Source organism: Strix aluco, chromosome 2, assembly GCF_031877795.1.
Source record: "Strix aluco isolate bStrAlu1 chromosome 2, bStrAlu1.hap1, whole genome shotgun sequence".
Taxonomy (NCBI): Eukaryota; Metazoa; Chordata; class Aves; order Strigiformes; family Strigidae; genus Strix; species Strix aluco.
The window spans coordinates 36,359,749-36,378,702 of record NC_133932.1 but is presented as its reverse complement, the minus strand read 5'-3'; the positions used below and the strand labels follow the sequence as shown (position 1 = coordinate 36,378,702).

The following is an 18,954-nucleotide window of genomic DNA, read 5'->3' as shown; positions in this document are numbered from 1 at the left end:
CTAAAATAGAGTATTATGTTACAGTCACAATATTGAGTCATCAGGTAGAGCATCAGTAGTTAAAATTGTCTCATTTTTCCTTCCAAGAAAGGAGAGAGCTGACTGATGTATAATGTTTGTTTGTTTTATGGCATTGTATTTTAACTTTCATTTAGTTTCACCTCAATGTTTTTAATAGAAACCAAATGAATTTAGTCTGTGACTGAATTTTGTCTTAACAAAGAATTCCATTGATAGGTTTAAGACCTATCGTCAGAGCTTGGTAGAAAAGAGCAGCTCCCAGATATGCCCAGTGAGAGAGATACTTCCATATATATGTGGGTGTATATGAACATACGTATAAAAATAAGAAAATACATCAGAATTATATATAAAAATACAATGTAAGAATAAAGTCTTGGATTTGGGATTATTTTGAATCATTATAAATGAAAGTTTATGTGCTTTGTGCGTAAGTCTCATTGGTTGATAGAGCCCAGGTGCAAATAAAATCTTCTCCATCAGGAGCTGTAATTTTCTGTTATTTTATACTACAACAGAGAAGGGTCCATATGTAGCTGGTTTTTGTCTCCTATGTCTCCCATTTTCCTCCTTTTTTTTCAATCTCAACCACTAAGTAAGCGTTAGGAAAATCTGAAACTAATGATTACGAAAATAAAAAGAAATTTAAACAGCAAAAGAAAACTTCCGTTACATAGCAGTTTCTTCACACACCTGACCAAACTCTTAAAATCATAGAAAGCAGATGTTAAATCATAAGCAAAATACAGCTTTTACTCTTCCTTTACGTTACAATTACCATGTAAACTTCAGTTCAACAACTTGCAGTGTTTGCAATCCTTGATACGGTGGCCCCTAAATAAACCTTTGTGCTGATGAGTGGAGGAGCTGAGGGTATGCAGTATGCAGTTGCTTAACTCTCTCTTTCTATGAATTTTGTGAATTAACATCCACTGCATCTCCCTACCCACTCAGAACAACTTCTTATTCAGTGACGCTTTCAGTCTGACAGTCAAAATTCTGATGGTTGATCTGTTTGTCCCTGGGTACCAAATCAGTGAGGCCGTCACTGCTTTGAAATTCTGTATCTCTCCATGCTTCTGTCTGGGAGGATTTAAGTTGTGCTTTGGAGTGCTGTGGGAGGATTTGTAGTGAGAAGTGGTGGGTAGTTCCTGTTGGTATATTGCTTTTCTGCTTTTGGTGATTGTTTTTTACAATGCATTGAAAAAATGTAGTGCTTTTACCATTTAAAATATGGGTAGAAAAATTTTCTCATTATAAATATTAAACTTGTAGTTGATTATTTTAACTGTGAAAAGCTGATTAGCTCTCTTGTCACCAAGCTGTTTGGTTGACATGTCAAATTTCATTCTTACTTTAAGAAAGAAAGCAATATCTTTGCTTTAGAGAATGTACATATAAAATGTGATCTTAAAAAATCAACAGTTTTATAGGAAATTAAATTTGGCTTGACTTCAGTTCTTCTGTCCAAAACTGGTGCAGTAATGATGAGTAACAACTTCAGAATATATTTGTGCCACCCTAAAACAAGTGTAGTTATTATACTTACAGTGTTACTGATAATATACAAAACACAGATTTTAGTATGACTGTATGTGTAAGTAGCTGCAGATATTGTTGTTGGTGCCTAAATGTGTAACAGCTACAGCTTTTTTTCATTGCATACTCATTTAAAGTTTGTACCTGCATGGTTTGGGGTTTTGATAATGGTCAGGGTAGGCAGTGGCCAAGAGTTTGGGTATTCCCTTTGTGTTGGGTGCCTTGCTTGACACACCTGATCTGGTTCCAGAGGTGTGGAAGGCTAGACAGTTCCTGAACCAACCTTTTCATTTAAACGGCCACCAGAGGTTGCTGCAGAACGGCGGACGCGGCTGGCAATAGATTTTTGAATTCAAAGCTGAATCCTGAATTTAGGAACAAATTGCACAGCTCAGGCTCTGACATGATTGTATTCCTTTTAAATGGAGTTGAAGCAGATATTAACCCTGACTTCTTATATATGTTTATTTAATTATAGAAGAATGTACTGTGTGCCAGTATAATTGTGGGGATCAAAATGCATTGGTTCAGCATCCATGTTTCTGTAACCTTGTGTGAAGGAGGTTCTTACAGTGAAAGTTAATTTTTCAAGTGTGTACTTGGACAGTACATGAAACTTTTCTATGTTAATGTAAAAATGTATTTTTTAGGAATTTTTAAAAATCAAATGCTGTTCTAGATTATGTATTACTCATGTTTATATTTTTGATCAGCTCAAACATGTCTACATTATGGGAAAAATTAGCTTTATAATTATACACATGTAACAATTCTTAAATGGTTCAGTATGTGTTTAGAAACAAGAAAATTAAATCAAGAAGTAAACCTACAAACTATGGGGGGAAGATCACCTGAAAGTATATACTCAAGAGGATAAATAGTAGGAATTGTGTGGCATATTTGTAATAATGTAACATCACACATAAATACATGCTATTTCTGTGGCAAAAGTACACCAGACTTTCTGATGCACAGTATCAAGCACTTTCATTGTTTGTTTAGAATGTAATAATGCTTCAAGCACCTTTATTTTTTAACTTCTGTTTCTGTAAGTCTGTAAACCCATCCTTATGTGAGTTAAAATTATGTTTTTGTGTCTAGGACTTGCACACTCAGTTATACGAAGTGAATTACTGTGTTTGGAAAGCAATAGGAAAATGCACTTTCTGATTAAGCACAGTTTTTCCATATACTCCCTGACAAGAATGAGAGCTATAATTTTTCTAAATATCACTTACCACTAATAAGTTACTCTGCGTGTAAAACAAGTAGGATAGTGTGTAAAGAATTTAGCAGCAGTCTGTCAAAGCTGTGATATTACATTAAGTGAAAATACAAGCGCTTCATGCAGATCATCAAGTCAAAGAAGTGCTCGTAAAACCCTTAATGCCACATCATCATTTACGATGCATATGCAAGGAAAAAAAAGGAAAAAATATTTAAAGCATATTTTATCCAAGAAGCTAGATGCACAGAGTTCAGCTGGAGCTTTAGAAAACCAAGAAATGAGAAGTAATTTCTCTGTAACTAAAATTTAGCTACCAAGTCACTCTTAGATTGTCCTGGGGCTTAGAAGCTAGTCGCTGATTGCATTTGGAAAGAGACTATTCCTTTCTTGGTGTTATGGTCTGCTACCCATACTACAAGGCTGCAAACCAGTACGTCTGCTGACATTCAGCATACAAAGAATGTCACACAAGTAGCAGTGTCCATGTGAAACTTGAGAATGTGTAGTTTCTGAGGATGGAAAATCTATAGAAAGGTGTTAGGAACAGGACCACTTTTCTCATTCCTTCTTAAGATACAACAGTGGGATTTGGAAAATGGTTGTAATTCCTTGGATAGATAACTATTTATAAGAAGTTTGCTCTTAATTGTGGTTTGTGGGTTTTAAAGAGTTGGGCTGGAGCTCAGAGACATTTTGTTCAAGGGCAAGAGAGCTTAGTCCTGTCTTAAGCACTCATGCAGGAAACACTCATATTCTGGTTTCCAGATATGGCAGTCAAGGGAAGGGGTGGCATATATTTGGTTAGAATTTTTTAATTTGAAAGTCAAATATCTTTCTCTTTAAAAATTTGAGGGCAAGAATTGCTAGGACATCTTTTTCAGTAGAATAGAAACCACAATTTTTGTGGTTTCTTATATCATACATCATATAAAAGACCATTTTGACTCTAGAAGGAGAGCTCGTCAGAATTTAAGCTACACTTAGCAAAAAGAAGTCCCAGCATCTGTGTTCATGGGCTGTTAACTTACGATTTCTAAACACATGGCAAACGTTTTGTATCAAATATCTCAAAATCAGATATTTCCAGAAAGAGTTCTGTGAATGTGTAACAGTTGTTTCAGGGTGTAACCAGACAGGTAATAGTCCCAGTAATTCATCTCTTCATTTCACATTCAAAAATTTAGGTATTTCGAAGTATTCCAAGTATTTCTAAATAACCTAAAAAAATTGAGAGAAAAATCAAAGTTTTGATGTGTAGATATATAAAATTATATATGTATGTACATGTATATTTCACATTGAAATCTTTTGCACAGAAATATGTGTTAGCTGTGCCATTGACTGCATACAACTGCATTTTATACACTGGTAGAATTTTCTTAGTTGTGTGCATGCTTGAGTTACGTGCTCCTCTTTTAGCTAGCTAATTAACAGCCACTTTTGCCTATATTTAAGCTAATAGTAGCAAAGCTTCCCTTAGCTGAAGATATGAGCCCTTTTAGCAGGTATACTGCTGAGAAACCAGTAAATGTTTTTGGTAGCTGGTGCTTTATCCTTCAAATCAAGCCTTGGCAATGGACTGAAGGACTTCCAGCAAAGAAACTTAGCATGTTGAAAAACCTACATAATACGAATGTGTGCACTTCATGCTTCAGTATCTACAAAGGATCTAAATCTCAAGTCTAGGAAGGCAGTACCAAGTAGTCAGGCCAGGCTGGATTAGAACAAGCTGCAGAAGTTGACCTTTGAAGAGGAAATTGAGTTAATTTTCATATTTTGAAATAGAAGATGATTGCTTGAATAAAAATGTTCTTGGAAGAATGTTTGTATGTGTTCACATGTGATCGTCCATATTTCTATGCCTTATGTTATTTTCCTTGCCCACAGGAAATTCATCTTTCTTTTCTGAAATGGCTTGAGGGAAATGTAGATGCTGAAGGATTAAGAGCATCCAGCAAGGTGTCTCTTAAATTTGTTTCATCCTCTGAATCAAAAATGGAGATAACTCCATCTCTCATGCCAGTCATCACTGAGATGGGAAGCTTCTCATCAGAACATTTCAGCCTGAAGACATATCAACAGAATCTTCAATCAAAGAAGCTTGGAAAGATTCTTCTTTTTGCTGAAGTTACCACAACAACAATGAATCTTCTAGATGGGTAAGATAGTGATCTAGACCATACCAAATAAACTTTCTGATCTGGAATTCACAATTATAGTAACACACAGTGTTCAGAAAGAAGCTTTTTTCTCTTTGGTTTATTTGTTGCCTACAAGCTAGCCAAAGTAAAAAAAAAAAAAAAAGCTTCTAGATAGGACACAAAATAGAGATCTTTGTGTTCATGGAATATTAACTGATAATTTATAAAATGCTAAACCATAAAGGGTGAGAAAATGTGAGTGTGACAACTTTTTACTTGGCAGTGGAGTTTAATCATTATTCCTCTTGCGAAGTATGAACGTCGCCACAGGACAGTTTAAGGTATTAAATATAGATATTTAGGAGATCATATGCATTTTCCAGTACAAGTTATTTTCTAAGCTAGTTATTTGACAAAAGTAATACCAAGTAGATTGTGGCCTTAATTTTAACATTACTGTTTTCTCTTGTTCCTTTTACTGAATATTTCACAAAAATGCTCTTTAGTGGTTTGTTTGGAGGTTTTTTTAAACATTGATTAGGGTTATGCTAGACATTCTTTCATCATCACATAGATGACCCTTGTGAATGAGTTGTGGGATACCTTTGAGAAGGTAGCTCATTAGAGTTTTGAATGGGATTAAGCGATATGAAAATCACAGTTACTAAATCTTAGGTTGGAGTCTATGTACAAAGACTCTACTGTTATGTTTCATGAAACAGTCTGATGGAAAAAACTGTCTCTGGGAAGTTGTTGCTCTTCAGGACAGATTATTCTCTGTGTATTTCTACCTGCAGCTATAACTTTTCTTGGCAGCTACTTTTGAGTATCAGTGTTAATTTATCTGCAGAAATTGCAGATGAATTTTACTGTTACTGTTGAAAATAAGATCAGGAATTTTGTTTTGGATTTTTTTTTTTTAAATCAACATCATCAGTTAAATCATCTTGAATGTTATTGTAACTGATTAGTTAGCCAGCAATAATAGCTTTAGTTCTCAGCTAGAGATCCTAAACTGTGGGACCAATATAAGTTACAGAATATGCCTTCTTGCAAGTAATAAAGATGATTTGTTTTAGAATATATGCATACAAAATCTGGAGATGAGGATTCATCATAACAGTACTAAAGTAAATCAGTTTGTAGTCTTACAGCTGACACTGGTAGAATTTACAAATGATAATTTGTGCTAAAATATTGCAATTTAGAAATAGTTGGAATCAAATACAAATTTCTTTTAATTCCAAACTATTTTCTGTGTGTGCATATATGCTCATGTGCACATTAAAAAAATGTTGCTGTGTAATTCTACCACTCCCCTTCCCCCAGATCTACATCCTCATCCTGCAACTGATTTTGCAGTGGCTTTTGGACATAGACAGACATGCTAGTTTGATAAGAGGCCACACAGGAAAGAGTTATTTTATAGAAGCATTTTTAGCATTTGCTACTTAATTTTTAGTATTCACAGCATGTTAAGCCGGATGGATTGAAAGCAGAAGTACTGTGAAGAAATGGACAAAGTGATAATTTAATAGGTCAAGACCTTTCTTTGACAGTTGTTTTTAGTGGTGGTTCTCGGTAACATTATTCATACATCTCAGTAAGATGAAGTATATAATTCAGACTTTTGTGAATTTACTTCGATATCACAAGCTAAATAGAATCATGTCTGGCCAATTTATATATGATTATATTACCACGAAAGGCAGGGGAGCTAAGAGAAGTGGTCTTGGTTTTTCAATGACTGTGGAACCTTTACTCTCTTATCTTTAAAGTGCTGTACCAGCAGAGTGGTCAGCACTCGGGTTGCTTTTTTACATTAAGTAGTCCAAATGTTTACAGATGTAGGTCTTCAAGATTTTCCCCATCATGATGCAGCTCGAGTAGTCAGTTTTCAGGTAAGATGTAAACTGGAAGTCCTAGTCTTAAATAGTTACTGGGAAGATGATCCTAGTCAGATTATAATTTGAACAATTAAATTTATCTTACAGTATGACCTTGGTTTTAGTAAGTTAAAATATTTGTCTTAAGTATTATAGTTGATGTTACTGTAAATACTTTGTTGTCATGGATGGTAGAATAATGTAGTCCATGTGATTTGCAATTCAGCAAAGTACCTTGAAACATCACAGATGACAGCATTTCATAAATCACTAGAAAGTGATGCAAATACATATTTGGTAACTTTTATTGAAGAAAAAAGTTGTCAGGTTTGTAAGGTACTTCCAAATGAACCACTACGAATTTGTTAAGATGAGTGCATGACACTTTTTTCTAATTGCCAATTTTTAATGAAAGGAAAGCATATCTCAGGAAAAAAGATTTTCTTTGCTTGAACAAAAAACACGTACTTATTGATCATTCATGATTCCCAGAAAAAAAATGCAATACCATGTTTATGTAATCATATATTGCAATAAGCACTTGTTATATGACAGACTCTCTTAGGGTCTCTCAAATTTTACTAAGTTTGTGATGATTGAAAATATGATACAGACACCTCAAGAACTGAGCTAGTGTGATTAGTTGTAAATTTAGTTAGTAAATTATAAATAAATTCAGCATTTAACTTTCGTGACTTCAGATTTTTCTTATACTTTTCCCACCAACTGAATGTCAAACTTCTGTCTCTCTTCCTTTCCACTTCCCCAAACCTTCATACCCCCCAAAAATTAAGAAGTGGAAGGAGAAAGTGGGCTGGAACTAATTTAATGGCTGAGCAACCTCACAGTAGAGAAACAGCCGGAGCCTAATAGGGGTCTTTGTCTGCATTTCCACCCTGGCTGGTAATGTGCCAGTCAAAAGTCAAGCAAGAGAAACAGGTGGAAACTATTAGACATGTCATAAAGTTTGAAAAATTGATTCTGGAGGCTAAGTGAATAGATTGAACTTGACAGTGTTGTCCTAAAGATTCTAAGGGAAAATTCTGTAGTTTAATTTGGGATCCCTTGATTGTTCATTAGCTCTCCAGATGGCAGGTCTTGGTGGTTTGCATATTAGCATACCCACTGTATTATCACTGGTGTACATTTATGTGTCCTAAGGTAACCAATTGGAAGTGTGAATTCACCCGTAGGTATCTAAAATTAAATGGCATTAGTCTAATGGTAAAATAAAGATTTGTTTAAGTGTCATATAGTTTTAAATGACCAATATTGCTTTTATGGTTTCGTGTTAAAAGCTTTTAATTTGAATCATTTGAGGCTATTTTTAAAAGCATTTCCATTTTTACTTCTTAAGATAAAATTTAAAATCCTTACCAGAGATTACAGGCTCCCTTGTTTTTTCTCTGAAAGGAAATTATTTCTGAAAGTTTCATTTCAGAAACTTTGATGATATGTATCCTAATGCTACCTGAACAGATTATCCTTGCCAGAAACAGTTCTTGTTTTTCTGTCTCCTCTCCTCAGAGCATGCCTGGGATTGCATGATTTAAGATGAAATCATTATTTTTGAGGATGCATCTGGTACAGTGATACAAATGTTATATTGTGGAGACATACTTATTAGACTCACAAGACTTGAGATTGATAAAGAAATATTTCTAGCACACTTTAATTGACTGGAATGGTTTCACAAGCATTTCATTAAAAAATAAATTAATTAGATACACATTTCAGTTTTATTCTTTACTGGCACCTTATATCCTGTTTTAATGTTTTAGTTGGCAGAAGTTTTGATTTATACATGATTAAGCCAGTATGTGATATATTCTATATGAAATGCCATTGTGGATCCTTTTTCCCCAATATTTAAGAAGCACGAAGTGCCGTTGTTAGGAAGAGTCTGGCACAAAAATGGTGAATTTTAGTGCTAATGCAGGTATGAGTTAGCGAAGAGTAGCTGCATACAGTTGAAGGAGCTTGAAATGGCACTTCAGAGGCACAAGCAAACAAGTTGAGATTGACAGACTGTATTTTGTACTCAGTGATTTTTTTAAATGTTTTTTTTCAAAACCTTGCGATATTTTTCTCTATGTAAACACAGTGGCCTCGTGTTTAGTCGTTCCGTGCACCTCGGTGATCTCCCTTATTCTCTGTTTAAACCACAGTTTTTAAAAAGCAAGTTAAAATCAAATAAGTTGTGGGGAGTGGGTTGAAATGTCATTTGAAGATAGAAACTTGGCATTAATGTAGCCTTTGCAAAATATGCCATACAGTCACAGTGCTTGTTTTCATTCCATCATCATGTGTACCTGTTTAAAGCCTCCCATCTCAGATGCTTGCCTCAGAATTCTACTAGGACTGTAACTACAAGCCAGAATTACTCTTCTTACAACTGTTGGCTCAACTTGATCAACTATTTTCTTAAAAGCTGTAAAAATTGTTTACTGCTTTTAATACTATTTTAGCTAGCTGTGTCTCATAATCTAGGCTCAGGTGGGTGGAGGAAGCCATTTTGCTGTAATAGTCAAAACCAACCGCAAGCTGCGTCACTGACCTTGTGGTTTCCTGTCTTGAAGATGTATGGGTTGTTGGAGTACCAAATCTTCCAAGAGTAATCTTTGTCTTTTAGCATGGTGAGACTATCCCAGTATGTTAATAGTCTGCTATAAATAGATGTTTTATCACCAACATTAAATTTGTAAAAATTAACCCCCTACACCCTTCTCCCTCAAGAATGCATGCTGGATTGCTGGAAGATACTGTGGTGGGCACAAAAGATGCCTTTCTCTCAGGAAGTAGGCATTGCTCTTGGACATTTAAAAAACGTGTGCTGACAAATTGGTCAGTTGCATTTAAATGGTATATGTATTTTATACATAATATTTTCTACAGCTACATGACCAAAAATATTTTATCAGTTTGGATACTTCTTTGTGCGGAGAGCTCTCACAATAGTTCATATTGCTTTTAAAAGCTTAAGTCCCTTGGTTTTGTTTGTTTATTAAAATGTAGTGTGACATAGGAATGCTTTGCTTGATGAAGGTCTAACCTAAAAAGTAAAGTTAGATACAAGTGGCGATAGATCTGCTCTTTAAGGAATTTTATGCTTTTAATCTACATCACCCCCATTTAACTTAGCCTTGATATAATATCCTCTTCCTTTGCTCTTTACATTATTGGGGTTACTAACTTTTAAACTTCATTTTTTTAGTATTTATAGGGTTTGAAGACTTTTTATTCTCAAAAGAAGAAAGTTAGTGCGTTGGAATAGCTGCTTCCATGCTTGCTTTCTTCAAGGGGTTTTTTATATTCAATATTTTGTGCCTTCCTTTGGTGATAAAGGTTAGCTCAAATAACAGAATATGTTTGTTTCCCTTAAATCAAATTAATTTCAACAGTAGTTTTTGCCACTTTATTTTTAAATGTATATTTCATACTTTATTCTTCCATTCACTTATTGGTAGTGTTTTGCATCATCCAGTGTTAGAGAAATCTGTCCTTCAGCCTGATAACAAAAGATCATGCAGGAATTTTTGTAATATAGCCAAGAGTCTGTTCCCTTCCTTGCCTGTAGAAAGGGAGGAATTCGGAAGTTTTTGGCACTGATTTGGTTCTGTGCCATTCCCAGACTCTTCTCTGCAATACCATTTTTCATTACATGCTTGCTGAAAGATTTCTGTATTAGGATTTGTCATCTCCTTTGCGTCAATTTTCCGTGCCTTTCTTTCCACCTGTTGTGAACAGTTCTTGAGGGCGCTAAACAATTAGGTCCCTATTTTCCTGTCACGCACCTTGTGTGTCTGATTTTTCATGGAATTGAAGGCAAAATATGTTTCTCTTTATTTTTTTGTTATGTAAAATTAGTAGATTTTCTTCCTGTTAATGAAGTGGGCCCCCCGCTTGCAGTTTCAGTCAGTGCAGGAGGAGGTTTGGCGTTCCCAAAGGGGATTGAGTCATAAAAAAAAGATACCCGTTTTGCAGAGCAATTAACCCACGTTGAACTCTTACAGTATATTGTATTACCCTGCTGCTGGAAGTTCCTGAACAATTCGCATTGTCGTATGACTATATACGTAGCCTTGGAGCACTCATCATTTGTTAAATGTGAGAGGAAACCCTGTAAGACTGCACAGTTAAAATGAGAGCTAGAGAATGGAAATGGAAGGGTTTCAGTAACATATTTCTGTTTTGTTTTACACAGTGCTGTTTTCATGCACGCGTTTTAAACAGACTTTTCATATTAAGATGAAAAAATGGAATGCTGAAGTTATAAATCATTTTTTTTAAGAGGATTAACTTAAAGTATATAACATAATATATGTAATAGAATACAATATATCATAATATAATATATTGTTATATATATTTATAATACTAATTACAACATTACATATATATATTGCTATTCATTTTCTAACTCTGTGACTGTCAATTCTACCTTTGAATTTTAACTTTTGTTTAGTAAAAAGAAGTCTTGCTTAAGGTTAAACTACCCAGAAGCACTTACAGATTAATGTTTGCACCTCATTCAGAAGGAGATTTTCATGCTTTTCCAGTCATCATTTTGTAGCATATTGTTAAGTCAGTTCTGTGGTGTCAGTACAAACCTGTATCAGGTAGAGCTATCCTTGTGTTCATCAAATAGCTTTCTGTGTGCTGGGAGACCTGGCACCTTATTTCCACCATTCCAAACTCAGATCAGAATATAGCCTCTAATGAAGTCATGTGCTTTAATAAGTTAAAAAGCTCAAAGACCGGCATGAGTGGGTGTAGGACATGACCCATTGACGTAAAAAGGGAAGGGTAAGGTATAGCAAAACTAGGTGTGTTGGTAATGTGGTCAGATGAAACAACCTCCCTGCCTCCCTAGTTAACCTCACTGAGTAGCTCAGGGCTTGGACAAGTCATGGGTCTGCATTTCTCCCCCATACCTTTTTATTGTAATTGTTATCATTATCAGACTAATAAAAGAATAAATTGAAGATGTTGTGTTCAAATAAAACAGAATAACAGTTAGGTATCTAAGTGACTTGATAATGTGTTTGATTAACGGATTGCTCAGATATGTGGCTGAGGAAACCCTGGTTTAGGAACTAATAAAGAATTCACTTGGCTGGGCACTGCACATGTTTCTTACACTTGACCTATGAGGGAGATTGCTGGAGATATTCAGCACATGCAAGTTCCAGGCAAACTCACTATTTTTTCAGAAAATGGGAATTCTGGAGAAGAAGTGGAGCCCAGTATGTATTGCTTTGGCAACTCCTCTGGTCATTACACTTGCTTTAAGTGATGAGTGATGCATAGGGCCTACCTCAGCTTTGGAATTACATCTATAGAGTAATTTTTGTCTGATCATTTTAGGAGGGTGATGGGCAGAATCACTGTTGTCAGCCATAGAGAAAAACATGCTGTGTGCTAGATTTTGACTTTAGCTACTTTTATTTGAAACTACAATAAAGATCTGAACGCTGAACTACACCTAAATGTAGTCTCATAAAATCCGAATTATTCTCTGGAGATGCCAGTTTCTCATTGTGACTACACAGGGAGAAGAGTGTAATCAGATTTCTTAGAAACTCTAAGTTAGATCATGGCTCTCAGTTTTAATTTTGCACATCTCTCTCTCTTTGCCCTTCTTAGAAAAAAAGAAGAGAAAGCGGTTGGATTTACAACAGTATGAGTTAAGATAGGAGCTCAGAAACTTACAGCATGTCTCTTTAGGGAAGTTTAGACAGCACCTGTTCTGATGGTGTTAAGAATAAATACACTGGTTTTTGTTAGTTCTTATACTGCCAGTCAGAAGATAGTGATTTAATTTCATAATAATTGCCTGATTGTTTCCAGAGCCAAAGAACTTTCAAAGCTTGTGTAATTTCTAACTTCAGCAGTAAACTAAGAAAATCCCACAGAATCTGAATTCTTTACATAAATCCCACTGGCCTAATTTATTTTCACTTATACTCCTAGTTAAAATATTTTAAGAATCTGTTTGTATTCAAACGAAGGCTTGCATTTATCACACCTCATATCATTTAGCCTAAAATGTCATGGCCTGTAGAATGGTGTGTAAAAAAAAAAAAAAAAAACCAAACCCAAAAACAAAACCCAAAAAACCCCGAGGTTCCCCCACTGCAGTTTTGTGATCCCCAGGATTGCTATAAAATGCTGTACCTCATGTTGCTTTCAAAAGAATTTACTGGCATTGTTCTTGTTATTTAACTGTTAAATGTGGATGAACTCCCAAATGTTTTTTGTAAACTTGAACTGACACTGTTTTTACTGATGATACTATCTTATGTAAAAAACCCAAAAGCATTTTAAAGGATTCTTTGCAAACACAAAGCTTTTATGGCATATTACATTAAGCAGTTGCAGAACACAACTATAAACTGTCCTATAGATGTTTTTTATTTGATCTGTGTTTGAATGGATTGTCAGTCTGCCCATTCACAGAGGAAAATGAAGAGGCATACTGAAGAGAAAACAAGAGGTAAAAAAAGTAGGGAGATGGAGACTGAGACACAGGAAAGAGGAAATAAAAGTATGGCATTTGGGGGAAACAAATCTTATCTGTATTTACTGAATATTTTTTTAGCAAATACGCTAAACTTAGTGTAAGATTGCAGTGTTAATTGGGGAAAAATCTACATGTTGTCAGAGTGCTTAGCAAACGAATTACTGATCAAAAGCCCAATACTCCCTTGTTTAAATGGCAAATTATCTACTGAAAGATAATTTACAAGTGTTTGGGTTTGATGACTTCCGAAGTCATAAAGACTGGTAACAACTCCACTTAAGCATGTGGTGATTCCATTTCTCGTTTTTGTTTGAAAATTGGGGTGTATGAAGAAAAGGGAACATTTTATTTTGTTGAGGCTAAATAATAATTTTGATTACAGTCATAACTGAATTTGCAAATTATGATGACCTGCTTTGCTTGCTTGTTTTTAGTCATCCTTTTAATCTTTCCTACCATCATCATAACTTTTTAATATCTAATTAGAATCCCACAAATTTCTTTCATTTCATGCTTTTAAAAATGTGACTTACTGCATACTATATTGTACTTTTTGGATATTGTGTAATTCATTAAACTGCATGTTACATGACAGTAGAAAAGCTTCAGAATTCATTCTACCTGACTGCATGTTTTCCATCCATTAATTTACTATCTCTACTCAAATCCTTGGATAGGCAGTTAAAGTTTCAAAATGCAACTTCATTCAGCCGTTTCTAAACCCCTAAAACTTAATTGGTAGACCTAGATGGACTGTGGGCTTAGTGAAAGAGAACAACATATTTTTATACAGCTGCATCATCTTTCAGCTAACATATTTCACCCATATAATCAGTTGCTTTGTTTAAACCTAAGACTTGATTTTCTCATATATCTAAAGGAGAAACTAATTTGGTCTTGCAAACTAGTTGCTACTCAACCAGCTTCCTTTTAAGGATGTGTATTGCACAATATGACTGTTGCAGTGAAACTGAGATCTATGAACACTGAAGGAATAACATGCAGATAATGCTTTAGTGGCTAAAAATAATATTTCACTCTTCACTGGAGTAAACCAGGACTTGATGCCCTCAGAATGAATAGTTGTTTGATATACTCGTGTAAATGCAGGTATCAGGGGTATCAAACAGACTTACAAGCTGTTGTAGAACTCTTTATCACTGGCATTGTCTCTGATGAAGTAGTGACCTTGTACCAAAAAACATTTTCTTTCTTTGTTGAATGCAGATGCTCATCCTACAGATGCTTCTCCTAAGAGAAGGAAACATTTTTCTATCTATTTTCTTAAGGTTTTTTTAACCTTTTTCCTCCAAGCTCTGTTTGTGCTACTAGCTTCTGAAACAGAAGTTTTGTCAAGATCATACATTTATGAAGTAATACAGAAGAATGCTTATGTGATCTCAATAAGCCATCTGTCAGGCTTCTCTGAAAGAAGAAAATAGTTTAAAATACTGTCCACAGGTGCAGAAAAAAAGAAAGACTATTATCTTACAGCTTTTAAGATTCAAGACTGGAAATTAGATAAAGAGTTCTCACTCAAGTCTTGATTTATTAGCAAAAGATAACATGTATACTTTATATGGAGTATGGTACCAGATGTGAGATATAAAAGAAATTCCTGGTGGCCACCTGCTTTAATGTACATTTAAAACGTGTGGTAGTTATGTCATGTAGAATTTATGTGATAGAGAATAATTCTAAGTTGGTAGACCATGTCAGGTTAGCAAGGATCGATGCTTGTGAGATGTTTAATATTTTCCATCACAATTTATCCATCCCTTTGAAAAAAGAAAAGTGAAATAACCACCTTTTGCCAAGGTTTTTGAAAAGCAGCTGTGAGTGGCTTGGGTATTTCTTGTGGTAGCAGGCACCACAGAATTTTTAATGAGAAGGTGTTGGAAAGTCAGTAGAGTGCTGTAACTCCAGCTTATTTGCCTGTTGTTTTGTTTCTATTTTAGCATCAGCATTCTGCTACCATTCAGTTGTTACGTTTATGTGGTTTTCTTTGGAACTAAGTGGAGATTTCTTCTTCTGGGGCATGTTTTCTCCATCAGAATACTGACAGCGTGCTGACAGACGGAAGATGCCCTTGCATGTCACAGTGCCAGCGTGCTATGAAGCCTCAAGCAGGAAAGAATCCTTATCGCAAGAGGCTTCTTGCTTTTAAGAAGTAATGGCAATTAAAGATTCTTGGTGTAGCTGGTTGAAATGCATACTATATGGAAACATTGAGCCTAGAAAACTACATTCAGGCACTGAATATCACCTTTGCTAGTAGATTTAACTGACTATGCTAATCTTGTCCCTAGAAATTGAAGTTTGTTTTGATTAACTCAGATTTCCAGAGCCATGTCCTGTAGCCACAGAGCTGGAAATTGATTATAGAGTATATTGTCATAGGTATTTCACTGCATGCCATGTTCTGAGGGGTATTATAACCCTTCTGATGAAGCAAGATGAGGAATTACTTTCCTTAACAGCCAAACATGGCCTTCACAGCACCATAAATGGTATTAAAACATGGTCTTAGTTTGATCTAGTAGCTTATCTAAGCAGTTATAACTTTAGGTATACAAACCATATTAAAATCTTCTAGGCAAATTTATTCTATTTGTTAACCTCTGTAATAGATAAGGATTGCAAATTCATGCTTATCTTTTGGGGATAATAAAAAGATTTCTGCTTATATTATGTTTATTTCTATTTCTAGTAATTTCCTCACACGTTTTCAGTATTTTGCTGTTATCAGTAATTTTTATTTCCTTATTTTTTAGCTGTTGGTTTGATTTCTTGTTTGAGATGGATAAGATATAACTCACTGTTACTATAATTTAATTAATTAGTATCAATTATTAAAACTAGAAATGGCAGGCCTCATGTCTGTCTTTTTTTACAAATGTGATTTCATGTTGTAATAATTCTGATAGTTGCTGGCTGATAAAAAATAAATTAGGAGAAATCAATCTTATTTCAGTTAGGAACTCAGATCTTGACTTGGTATATGCTGGAAAAAAACTTGTTTTGGTAAACTGTATTGAATTTAACTTTTCCTATAGTTTGTTGTCTTAAAACTCTTCATTGGTCTGCTTTAAATCCTGCAGTTCTGAATATGGTTTGGAAATGAGTAAGTTGTAATGACTAAATACTTTGAAAAGAGTGAGTAATACTTGAAATCTCCCCTTCCCTTTTTCTGTAAGTGTCAGCTGACTTGAAATGTGTAAATTACACATATTTCTCATGTGTGTCATCAGGAATTTGCATGCTACCTTCTCTGTTATTTTTCATCTGCTTGTTCTTCCTAAAACCAGTTAAGATGTTATTACGCTAGAGAATGGATTGAAACTTCTGACTGTTTTCACAGGATGACTAAAGAGTAGTATCAAGTATGAAATTCAGCACTATTCCACCTTCTCTTTCACTAACAACACTAATTCAAAAAAAGTAAAACCACAAGGAAAGAATGAACTCATGAAATTGAACTGTTTTCAGCTATGGGTTGCAGAAATTCTTTTTTTTTTTTTTTTTCCTGAAGGAATAGGAGTAGACAAGAAGAGATAGCCATAAATGTCTTTCTGGGACATCTGCAGGAATAGGTGTAACACATTGTATACCGAATGCTAATTGATACTATTCTGCAAGACTGACCAGCAAATTCAACCCAGAATTCTATGGAAACCAGCTAGTAAAGGGAACCAAGAAACCATTCGATCTGGAGATTTTAGATACAAGTCAGTCAGATTTTTGGGAGGAGGGTAGAAGGAAGGAGGAAGAATAAGTAAACTTGAAGTAAAATTGAAGATTTTTTTTATGAAGTCCAGGTTGATCAATAAGCAAGTCCTGTTACTTGTTAGCTATAACATAATTTACTCTGGGAGAATGTCTGCAGGTCATCATTAGCTCCATGCTGAGGGTATATTACTGTTCCAGACTCTTCTGGGTTTTATTTCAACAGGGCATGGACATAGAAGTTATGGTGTTTTGGGGAGTGCAGATAATTGGAACATTAGGATTCTACCAGATAACCTGTTTTTTATCTAATATACTTTTTGGAGGTTTCATCATTTAGTGGTCATCAGAACAGATAATATTTAGTCAGTGAGAAATTAATTTAACTAGTACTGAGGAACAACTGGATAGAAACTGTAGCCCTTTACCTGTGAAGGAGTAAATACTCTCCAGTTGGCTGAAGCTGTAATACAGGGTGTTCATGACAACAGAATTATATTGGTTTAGAGGGAAAATGGTAATTTGCTATAAGGCATTAGCTTAATAAACTGGTGTGCCAACAGGAGAGGTTAAGACGGGTGAAAATGTTCTACTTCGATGTTTTGCCAAGTTAAGCAGTGAAATATTGTGAACATGAACCAAGTGAAATGGAATGCTTTCTACTTGGATTTGAAACCAAAAATGCCGGTGAGTAAGTGATAATTCATAAGTGGTAGAGTGTAACAGTAGATAAGTAGATAAGTAGCCTTCCTTCCCAGCTTCCTCTCCCACCGAGGAAAAATTGCTGAGCAAAAATCTGAAGTGCTGTTTATTTTAACACTGGGAAACACTTATTACTTCAAATATTTGCCTGCTTGTATATCATATCTATTATACCAGATGTGCCACATACAAATTAGACATGGCTCATGAAGTGTGGTAACCCTAGATTTTTCAAGATTTCGGATGTAAATTTTCCTTTTATTTAACTGTTCTTTACCTCCTGTCAGGAAGGCTTTCTAGTGATGGAGGGTTATAGCTTTTTAATTAAAATACTCAGCAGAATTCTTCCCATACTTTAAACACACACTTTATTCAGTTATTTAAAACAAAAATCTTTAGATGGTGTTAAAACAAGAAATGTAGAAATGGAGCTTAAATTTACTGAATCTGGAACCAGGTTCTCTTAATTACTTGGCTAGATCTGCAACTGCATTTATCTAGTACCTATCAAAACCTTCTTGGAAATAGGGAAATTTTTTTTACAGTGATGGTAACTATACAAGGAGAGCCTAAGCTAAATTCAGATTATAAAGTACTAGATCAGAGATGAATAAAATATAAAAAATAACACCAAGAGTCAAGCTATGATATAATTTCTTTTTCACTTTTTTTTATACTGTGAGATCATTCAGATGAACATTTTATGCATGTGTTTGTGTTACACTCTAATGGACGCTGACACAGGAGACTTCACATATTAATTTGGTTGAAGAGAAAGTTGGGGTTGTTTTTTGTTGGTTTGGGGTTTTTTTGTTTGTTTGTTTTTACAACAGTGCTCCAGACACCCTACTCTGGACTTCGCAGAAGAGATGCCAGGCAGCTTTTCAGGCTAGACTGCAGGGACTGCTTGCCCGTTCTAGCTGGTGCTGTGGAGTCAGCTGGCAGTCACATCCAGTACAACGCTAGGTGACAGAAATGAACTGCTCTTCAGTAAACTAGGGTGTCTTTTTCCTGTATTTAACAGAATCATTAAACATCAAATTCCAAAAAATCATGTTGTGAATGTCTTTACAAGCTTCAACCACGTAACAATTAAAAAAGCTAAATTATGAAGGTTGTGTATTATAAACTGTACTTTGATTTAAAAAAAAGTCACAACCTTTGATTGTTTTGTTTTCAATCTGTCAT

At 34.9% G+C, this 18,954-nt stretch overlaps 1 protein-coding gene across 4 annotated transcripts in view; it reads left to right on the top strand.

The window, feature by feature from the left end:
• Positions 1-18,954, top strand: part of HLCS (holocarboxylase synthetase) — a 126,255-nt gene that overhangs the window by 39,685 nt on the left and 67,616 nt on the right. For all 4 annotated transcript variants that reach the window (XM_074814334.1, XM_074814335.1, XM_074814336.1 and 1 more), the window contains one exon: positions 4,676-4,947. In XM_074814334.1, coding sequence (XP_074670435.1) covers positions 4,676-4,947 — 272 coding nt within the window. The remainder of the gene's footprint in view (positions 1-4,675; positions 4,948-18,954) is intronic.